The 10,998-nt window shown below is 32.0% G+C and overlaps 2 protein-coding genes across 2 annotated transcripts in view; one reads left to right on the forward strand and one right to left on the reverse strand.

Moving 5' to 3' along the window:
* The window catches only part of LOC111632079 (gastrula zinc finger protein XlCGF8.2DB-like), a 13,765-nt gene extending 11,349 nt beyond the window's left edge, over positions 1-2,416 (forward strand). The window contains exon 3 of the mRNA XM_023376437.1: positions 1,895-2,416. Within this exon, the coding sequence (XP_023232205.1) occupies positions 1,895-2,323 (429 nt within the window). The 3' untranslated portion in view covers positions 2,324-2,416. The remainder of the gene's footprint in view (positions 1-1,894) is intronic.
* Positions 2,417-4,357: 1,941 nt separating this feature from the next.
* Positions 4,358-10,998, reverse strand: part of LOC111632086 — a 32,757-nt gene continuing 26,116 nt past the window's right edge. The window contains exons 2-5 of the mRNA XM_023376451.1: positions 6,066-6,398; positions 5,628-5,777; positions 5,312-5,498; positions 4,358-4,549 (exon numbers count right to left, since the gene is read on the reverse strand). Coding sequence (XP_023232219.1) covers positions 4,358-4,549; positions 5,312-5,498; positions 5,628-5,777; positions 6,066-6,398 — 862 coding nt within the window. The remainder of the gene's footprint in view (positions 4,550-5,311; positions 5,499-5,627; positions 5,778-6,065; positions 6,399-10,998) is intronic.

The following is a 10,998-nucleotide window of genomic DNA, read 5'->3' on the forward strand; positions in this document are numbered from 1 at the left end:
AGAGCCGGGACCTAACGGGTACTTTACGCGGGTTCGCGTTTGTTAGTTGCCAGGCCTGGACTTTTCGCGTGCACCGAAATAAAGTAAGGACAAAGTTAGTCACAAAAAAATCTCTCAATAATAAATGTTTAATCAAGTCTAACAAATACTATGTACAAGTTTTAGAAACAAACAACAAATTTATTAAATAAGAAATCAAATCACAATCAACCCGACAAACTTAAGTCTTATTCTAACTTAGAAACTATTCCCCTTGGAATTCCGACAAAACAAAATTCAATCTTAACTTAGTTACAAATTCTCTTATAACTATCGATCCTAACCGTCACCTCAATTAATACTCGGAACTTTTTTCCTCCACGCAACTCTCTCCTCTTTTCCTATCGTCAAAATCGAACCTTCAATCTCCTACTAGGATTTCCTATTCGACACCTTTTCACTGCTACCAGCAGACCAACGCTTTCGGTTCAGGAGCTCACCTCGTCTGTCTTCACTTCAGTTACTGTACTTATAGTCTGAGGTGACGTCACAGTTCTACTGGAGACACTCCCCTCATTTACATATCTACACGTAACATTGTTGCAAGAAAGAGAAATGCCGACAACGATATGAGGTGAGACGAACGTTTCAATTGGAATCTCCGAGTAAATACTTAAACAGATTAAACAATTAGGATATTTTTAAGATTTAATTCGATAAAGCACTTAAAATATAAAAGGGTTCCGTGAAATTAATGAATATTTTATTATATTTAAAAAGCGATACAATTTCATTTATTCCCGTAGCACGTCGAAGAACTCGACTGAAAGGTTTTAGGTCAATTTTTGTCTGCCATTAGACGTAAATTCTCTTACCACTCAAACAAGGCGCATTATTTCTGTTTAATGTTAAGAGAAGGAAAATACTCGGAGGTTGTATCACTTTATGGGTCATTAATATATCTGGTTTATTTTTTAGATTTTCCAGTTCTCCCCTTAAGTATCCCGAAAGGTCGTATGTATATTTAAAATTTATGTGTCTGATACAGTAGAACCTCGAAAAGTCGTCCTTCGATAACTTAGCACTCCGGATAACTGGTCCACACCTTGGCAGGGCGAAAAAATCCTTAGTTAATTAATTTTCATTATAGAGAGCTTTATAAAAGTATAAAAGCTCTCATAAAGTATTTTTCTGAGGTCTGTCTTATCAGGTAAATTACTGTACACAGTGTATTCATTAATTTTCATTTTCATGTAGTGGCTCTATGCCTTCATAAAGGACGTACTTTTCCTTTGTTTAAGGGTATTTGGGCAGTTTATTCTCTGTTATATTCTGTACAAGTAAATACTGTACAAGTACAGTACAGTATTTTCTGAGGAAATACTCGTACTTATTTTTTTTAACCCCATTCCCGATAACTCGGCATTTTCACAAACTCGGCCACCCTTCGGTCCACATTAGGTCGAGTTTTCGAGGTTCTACTGTAATATAAAAGTTTGTCACATTTCTTTTAAGTAACAAATTAATAATAAAAATTAAAGTTTTATTATACAATGTTTGATATTTACGTTTTTTCTTGTAAGATATACTTTGGAGGAGTCCAACGTTTTCCCCGAAGAATTACGGATAAAATCTGAAAGTTTCGAAGAAAGAAGTGAACATCACCTACTCAGAAAATGGATTTAAAAATCGGAAAAACTTTCCTTGTGATAAATTTATCGAGAAAAATGTTTTGTAAATAAACCTTGAATAAATTTTGTCGGGTCCGAAAGAAACGAAGAAATTGTTATAAACGGTTCTTTTCTGTATTTTACGATAAATGAGTGTTTTGAAATTGGATTTATTTTAGATTAAATATAGATTTATTTTTAAGATATAGCCAATAAGTAGAAAATATTTTCTGCATTTGTGGTTCTATTTATTGATTTATGTTCGATGTTTAAATTCAGATTTAACATCGTTTGACTTTTCTATAGATTTTATGCATGAAAATGCAAAGAAACTTCGTTGTGAAGATTGTGGAAAAGAATTCCGTGTCAAGTCCAAATTAGAACGTCATCGCAGGATTCACACGGGAGAAAAGCCATTTCCTTGTCAGTTCTGCGCTCGAAGATTCAGTGATAAGTCTAATTTACGACAGCACGTTAGGATTCATTCTGGAGAGAAACCTTTTACCTGCGACCATTGCAAACGGAGCTTTAGACAAAGACAAAATCTAGTAACTCATCTTCGCATTCACACTGGCGAAAAGCCATTTGCTTGTGATCACTGCAAACGGAAATTTTCGAGGAAAGATATTTTAATAGTTCATCTTCGCATTCACACAGGCCAAAAGACAAACTAAATTTTCAAGACAATTTTCAAGTTATCACAGGAAACACCTTTCGAATAAATATTCCTATAGCCCATTTTCGAATTTTGAATATTTTTTGAATTTTTCTAATATTTATTTTATTGAACGTTGTTTCAAAACGTGTAATCTGATTTAAATATTTGTTTTATGTAATTTATGTAGTTATGACAATAAAGTGTTGTCGAATTGTAAGATTGAGTTTTCTTATTGTAATTAAGAAACAAATAAGCTTCGTTAGAAGAAGTAAAATGATTACAGTCATATTTGAATAACAAATGACTGAGAGGTTTTGATTTACCTTTTGAATCGTTCAATGCAACGTCATTATGGAAAATACTAGGGTTTCTCATTTCCCGGTCTTTTGCTTGTCCCGGGATCCCGGGATAAAAGTGAACTGTTTCCCGGGATCCCGGGATAGAATTAATTATTTTTAAGGTATACAAAATATCTTGAAATCAAATGATATAATTATTTTCCATTTTTTAAAGTAATTTTAAAGTTCTGTAACCTCCAAAATCATATTAATAATGCTGTGTAAGGTCTATAGGCCTATAATAAAAATTACCTTTAAATAACGTAGAAATTTTCACAAATAGAAAAAAATTAATTAAAGTTTGCTGGAAACTGCATACAACAACAACAAAAAAAAATTTTTTGAATTGAGTTAAAAATTAAAAAAATGAACTTCTAATTTAGAAGGTAATTTTCGTTTTTTAAATAAAATATAATACAAAATATTGCAAACTTTTATAAGATTTTAAAAAGCAAAGATGGTCAATACTCCGATAACTCACTCTAATTCTTATTTTAGTAATGAAAAGTCTTGCCACCGAGAATGCCCTTTCCGATTCAATTGATGTGATTGGAATAGTGTTTAATGCATTTAAGAGAAGACAGATATTATGTGTTTTTTCACCTGTAGCCTGGAAGCTTTCGAGTTCGTTTTCGAGATTGTAGTACTTCTTTCGCTCTCTAGTATTCTTGATTTGTCTACCTTGGCTGCTTTAATAGCGGCATCAAGCTTAGAGCTCGATAATTCGGCAATTCATTTGGCTTTAATAATCAGGTTTATGAAGAAAAACTTCATACTTGCAGACTTTGTACTCGTTTGTATCCTTGCCCAATTTGCACAATCTGGCGTCAGGCATTTATTGAAGCTACTGGGCATGGTTAAAACTCAAGACAGCGTAAGCACAATTATTCCAGATATTACAGGTTCCGACAAGTAAAGAATTTTTATAGTCCTGCCACAAATAAGCTATATATTGATTATTGACCATTTGTGACATGCTATAACGAGCAAAAATTTAAAAAAACTAATAGGTAGGTTTAAAATTAATAAATACAAATGTATTCTGACAGTGAATGAGTTAATTATGCTTTCTATTTGCAAAATTCCTCAACCTTAACACAAAATAAGAAAAAAAGTGAATTTTTAAGAAATTTGCGGGATCTCCCGGGATAATAAAAATTTCCCGGGTTAAAAAAACAACCGGGATCCCGGGATCCCGTTTGAGAAACCCTAGAAAATACATGTTGACATCATGTTGTTGTTTGTTTAGTAAAAGGAAAGACCTGTGTGTATGGGCACGCAACAAAAGACATTACAATCATAAATATTAATTCCAACAAAGTAAAATAATGTTCATAATACAGCGCATAATCATGTTAAGTAATACAGATCACTGTGTTGTTTTTGTTTTACAGGTATATATTACAAAGTACAGTAGAACCTCGATTATCCGGACTAATTGGGGATGAAGGTAGTCCGGATAAGGAAAAATCCGGATAATCGAAACAAATACTTAAATTAATTAATTAATTTTTTACCGTGTTGTACTATTCATTAGTACACGGAAAACCACTAGTTTTCCATCCGTTTCTGACTTTTGGAAGCTTAATAAATCCCGAGTCTGTAGACTGGTATAAAAAAGTAAAAAAGGTAAACAGGTTAACAAAGAAAAATACCTTTATTTTTATATAAATATACTTCACCCCAAATGCATTTCGCCTGTCAAGGCCTCTTCAGTAGGGTTTCTGACAATTAGAATGTACAATAGGAACAGAAGCAGATATTTCAGACGACACATTTTTCTCCGTCGTAAACACAGCGGAAAACACTTCAACATCAAGGAAAGACACATCTTTCTCACTGTTACCATCGCGTTTACAATCCTTAAATAACACCAATTCTTCCCAGCATTCCGCTGGCATCACCTCATTATTCAAATTCATTACATTACTTTGCATAATTATCGCGAAATGTTCTTTGAATTTTCTCTTTACAATATTTTTCTCTTTATGTATTATTTTTACATTATTAATATCAAATTGACAGTTGTTCACGTGACAATGCAAAAATACCGGGGATGTATTCATTTTATTTCGTACTGCTGCCAAATGTTCCGACATCCTCACTTTTAGTTTCCGCTTCGTTTCTCCAACGTAATAATACGGTACTCCACACGTACATTGAAGCCTATAAACCACTCCTTCTTCTTCCAATAAATCTTTTTTTCTCTAAAGTTCAGTTCTAATTAATTTAGATAATCTATTTTTTGCAATGGAGCCAATTGTATTAAGTTTTCACAAAAAATTTTTTTTATATTTTTCAAAAATACCTTTGATATACGGAAAAGAAACATACTTTTTACTTTCCTGCTTTTTCTTTACTTGAAATCGTCTTTTTAAATACAGTAGAGCGTCGATTTTCCGAATCAATTGGGGACTAGGATTGTCCGGATAACTGATATTTCGGATAACCGATTTATGTACGAAAAAATAGTTTAACGTATCCGATGTTGGAATATTTCTCCATTGCGTGTCGCTTCGCGTTGAATTTTCGTCGATGTTAAGCCTAACAAAGACTATTACATCGTTAAAAATTATTTTTTTATTTTGTACAAACAAAATAAATATATTGAAAAATATAAAAACAATAAAAAATTATACTTCAGATGTTAATTTAGTATCAAAAACGTAAAATATTTGAATAGCNCAATGCAAAAATACCGGGGATGTATTAATTTTATTTCGTACTGCTGCCAAGTGTTCCGACATCCTCACTTTTAGTTTCCGTTTCGTTTCTCCAACGTAGTAATACGGTACTCCACACGTACATTGAAGCCTGTAAACCACTCCATCTTCTTCCAATAAATCTTTCTTTCTGTAAGGTTCAGTTCTAATTAATTCAGATAATCTATTTTTTTGCAATGGAGCCAATTGTATTAAGTTTTTACAGAAAATTTTTTTATATTTTTCAAAAATACCTTGGATATATGGAAAAGAAACATACTTTTTACTTTCTTTTTGTTGCTTTACTTGAAATCTTCTTTTTGAATATTCATCATACCAGTTCCTCAGCAATCTTTTCGGATAATTGTTCAACAAGTACTTCTTATTTATTTTTTTGAGTTCTTCTATTCTTTTTTCACTTCTGGTTGTTCTAGAAAATATCTTTTTTACTTCCATTAAATAAATATTTCTTTTTTGATTAATTGGACAATACGATCTAAAATTTATAACTTTATTTGTGTTACAAGGTTTTTCATACCTACTATACTCCAAATGATCTTTAAACCTGGTTATTGTGATATCCAAATAATTTAGACTATCTAATTTTTCACACTCATAGGTGAACTTAATATGTTCATTAATTTCATTAGCTTCTTTTAAGATTTTTTCTGGTGATGTTATTTTACTATTATAAATAATAAATATATCATCGACATACCGTGCCAGAAAAACTATTCCACCTAAGTTCAGCAACGTTTTATCTATATTTTTCATAACAATCTCTGCCAGCTTTGGGCCGACCACCGAGCCCATGGATATTCCATCCTTTTGTCGAAAGTACTCGCCTTTAACTGCAAAGAAATTGTTTTCCAATACAAATGTTATTAATGATATTAAATCTGAAGGGGTGTTATACTCACTTAAACTCTGTATAATCATTTCTTTTGTAATCGATGGATACATTGACACTATATCTATACTCATTAAACGGTACTCTGGCAAAATTCTTCCTGCTTCTAATCTTGAAATTAAACTATCAGTATTTTTTATACTAAATTCAGAGTTTAATATAACCTGTAAGGATTTCTTTATAAATATCTGTAAATTATATAACAACGTCATCTTAAAGTCTACTATAGGTCTGCATTTATTTTGTTTATGTGTCTTTATACGAACATTTAACTTGGCATTCTCACATTTTCTCCTGGTAATAGTTCTTTACTTTCAGTAATTGAAATAATTCCTTCTTTTATTAATTTTCCTACAATTTTCTTCAATAATTTCTGTATGTTACTCGTTGGATCTAAATCTAATTTTTCAAAATTTCCTTCTCTTATAATTTCCGGTTTCTTTTTATCTAAACCTGTTAAATTCATTATTATTAATTGCCTTGATTTATCTGCTTTTACAATACATAAATTAAATCTATGAAGAAATTTTATTTTCGTTGACTTTTAATATTCTGATTTAAAACATCGATGATTAAGCAGTTTGATGTAATGAATTAAATATTTATTTTATTCGAATTAAGACAGAAATGGAAGTGAAAGATTTGATGATAATTATCACATAATTTAATGGGAAGCGAAAGTTAAATTAATAAGAAAAGAATAAAATTTTAATCATTATTTTGACTGTTTTGCCGGCTCCACGGGCAATAAACAACTAGCGACTGTCCATATACACGTATTGTACATCAGTCTTTCTCTGACAAGGGATAACACGAAAATATCATATGCTCCGCCCTACAAAGTGTGCGATTACTGGAGGTGTCAGACTGGCGAGTTCGACGCGTCCAGTAATCCCATACAGAGTATGTATTTACGTATACAGCCTAGAGACACTGCAATATATGTAAATATATGTTGTGAAATATTAGCTACACCGTTTAATTTACACTGTAATTTGTTAATGGTTAGGTACTCAATTTATTCAAATTTTCAGAAAGAATACAAAAAAGTGATTTATTCTGTTGTGAGCGTGGTATTTTCAGGTAGCTTAAGATTTAATTTTTCAGAATTTTCAGGCTTATTATTTATCAAAAACTGGAATCAGGAAAAACAAGTTTTTTGCCAAATTAATTATTAATCTTTAATCCTTTCTATTTTACAAGAAACATGGTCTATAAGCACATGTTCACGACACCAATGTGTTTCATGGATTTATCATGTTTGTTTCTTAGTTTTAATGTCATGGTGTAGTTTCTTCCTATGTATGGTACAGTACGTGCAGTAAGCTGAACGATCCTTCGAGAGAAAACAATGAAATTATTTTTATAATTTCAAACACAGTAATCACTAAATGAGAAAAATACGCTGAAATATAATTAAAAGCGTTCACTAAATAGGTCTCAAAATAAAACGCTGTCAATGATACATATGATACAGTACGACGTTAAATTTTATTTAGTTTTCAGATGCAAAATTAGAGAAGAAATTTGGAGATACTTCTTAAAATAAGAATATATTTAATTTTCAATACTCACGCGCATTTTTTCATTACAGAAACTGCAAGCAGAAGCATCACAGCAAACTCTTCTATAAATTAAGATTATTTCAAGATAAAAGAAAGCGTTTTTCTCAAACTGTATATAAAATTAATCTTCAAAAGTGTTTGCAAGAAGTAATAAGAAAGTTCTTAAATGAGGGAAGTTATTCATATAAACTAAATTTAATTATTTTTATAAAGTTTAAGTTATTTCTTTTCTTTTTATTTTACAATATACTTGATTGTACTTGAAATCTCCCAAAACAGAGCATTTCAGTCGATGTATCACTTGACAAGAAGCAAAGAAATGAATTAGTAGGCTTTCTTCTTTTTTATTACCGCAGTAACTATAAATCATATCACTCGGACAGATCGTGATAACCAGGCACCCGATAGTAGTTGCAAGCCTTAACATCCAAATGACTCGATTTAGAAAATTATTCTTACAATTTACAAGTTATTTTTAATTTATTGCGATCTCATGTTATTTTGTGTTTACTTTCACGTGATAAACACAATGTAATATATTTTAATATAAACGTAAAAAACAATCGACTACGTTAATTACTGCAAAAAATGAAGAAAAGATTACTTCTGCATTTTTTACATACTCTGTATGGTATTACTGGACATGTCGAACTCGCCAGTCTGACACATCCAGTAATCCCACACTTTGCAGATGCACATGATATTTTCGTGTTATCCCTTGTCAGAGAAAAACTAATGTATTGTACAGTACGAGTATATGGACAGTCGCTAGTTGTTTATTGCCCGTGGAGCCGGCAAAACAGTCATAATATGATTAAAATTCCATTAGCTACTCAAATCCAAATAACTCGATTAAAAAATTCTGACGCCTGAAAAAGAAACAAAAATCAACCACTCACTGTGCGTTTAGAGTTAACCCTCCATTGCAAACCTCTCCATTGCAAATCTCGTTTAGAGTTAACCCTCCATTGCAAATCTCGTAAGTACAGCGTAGAGTGTTGATAAAGCATGATAATGTGAAAAATGTATATGTAATCTCTATCTACAATTCAGTCTCTACGGGGTGACACCACAATGAGATCTCTCACCACCTCAAATTCTTCCTAGGGCAGCCTCTGGTTCGACCTGTGGAAAAAGTTTTCTTTCCAATTCGGCCCGGGGCAAAAACTGTTGGCCTCCCCTGCCTTATAACACTGTAGATAATTCCGTTTTATATGAATTCGATGTTGTACGAGTCACTTAGATTTTACAAATATGTGTGCCGGACTGTGAACGGCTCACGTGTGACTCGTACAATATGGAATTCATATAAAATGGAATAATCAACAGTGCTATAAGAGGGACGACCGTATTTCGGTTGAAAAATTAAATTTTCACTCGAAAGGATTTAACGTAAAAGGTTCATCTCATCCTTAGAAAAAAATGCATTCGTGACAATACCTAAATGAAATTCTTATGCAAGAAACAAAAATTGTACAATTAACACAATTAGTGCTAATTGTACAATTATCATTATCATCGTGTCAGCGAATCGGCAATAAAATATTTACTACCATTTTGCACAACATACCTCTGCGAGAGCGGATTTTCGGCCATGACAAACATGAAAACTAAACATTAAATTATGACTATTTACAAAAAATAATTTTTGTAAAAAGTCATAATTCAATTTTTAATTGAAGATATCCTGGGTTATTCGTGTTATCGTGTATGCAAATGAAAACTAAACATCGTCGCCGACTTCGACTCGAAGATGACTCGAGACTGAAGCTGACCAAAAAGCAACCACATTTTACAAAGTTTGCAAAGAAAATCGTGCACTTTTGTCGCATTAAAATTAAATAACCTTATCTTACTTTCTTTATTATTAGAATTGTATTTTAAACGTAATAAATGTAAAAAAAAAAACTTATTCTATTTATCACTAGCTGTCTACCCACTGCTTCGCTCACATTATATCGAATTTCCTCGTGGAAGTAAGATATCTTCTCGCAGTAAAATGTGGCCTATGCCCATCCTCCAACGTGTAAGCTATCTCCGTGCCAAATTTTATTAAAACCTGTTCGGCGGTTTAGACGTGAAAAGGTAACAGACAGACAGGCAGAATTACCTTCGAATTTATAATATTAGTATGGATTAATGTGAATTTCTGCTATAAGGGGTACGCGAGTTTGAGCTCTTTCTTGAAGTGGTACCTGGGAACCACTGATCTAGACTAAATCCAAACACGTAGGCATGCTCAGAAAGTAGATCTTTGATGTCGGACTTGAGGTCCATCGAGGCATCTATGGTCCCTCTTTGCCTCCTAAATGCATACTGGGCGCTATGGCACACAATTTAAAAAATTTTTTAATGTGTTAGATTAGTCACTCGATGTGATAAACCCTTACTATAACTACAAAATCAGAAATTGGCTCTCGCCAGCGAGATTTCTCGCTTCTCCACGGTTTTCCTTCGCGAGAACTATATCGCTCTCAACCTTTCGACCGTTTGTAATTCGCATCTGCACAATCAGTTTCTTAGTTTACATTATTTAAATACGATGAGACCAAAATTAATGCCGGAAGTACACTTTTTTACGATTTTTTCAGAATAAATTTACAAATGAAATTAAAGAATTTTAATTACAAAATTCTCACATCCTCAAAGTTATTTATTTTCGTAACGTTAATACAATTACAAATAAAAGAATGAAAAGTATTTTCAATGAAAATTCACGAGTGTCAAATGAAATAAATAATTGGCGAAAGCAGAAAATTATATTACACCTTCCAAGTGTGAAAACTATTTTTATAAACATTTATATTAATTAACTAGCTGTTACCCGCGACTTCGCCCGCGAAAATTTTGCAACCAAACCCCATTTATATTCAGTATTTCAACAACCATAGTAATTGTTATTTAACACCTACCGCCGAGAATGATGAGAATTGCCGAGAATCAAACAAACAATTTTCAATTTGATCAATTTTCTGGAACGTTTACAATCGTTCTATAATCGAACCGATACGCAATAACAAATTCGAATCTAAAAAGGTTCGAACATTTGGTTAAAAAATCGAAATATATAAAAATATTTATAACAATGTCTGAAATGTTATAATTTAATACACCTAAGTACTTCATGAAGACTAATCGTAACAAAAAATCGCATCTAAAATAGTACAGTAGAAGCC

Source organism: Centruroides sculpturatus, unplaced genomic scaffold (genome assembly GCF_000671375.1).
Source record: "Centruroides sculpturatus isolate CEXI.00-Female unplaced genomic scaffold, Cexi_2.0 scaffold72, whole genome shotgun sequence".
NCBI classification, from domain to species: domain Eukaryota; kingdom Metazoa; phylum Arthropoda; class Arachnida; order Scorpiones; family Buthidae; genus Centruroides; species Centruroides sculpturatus.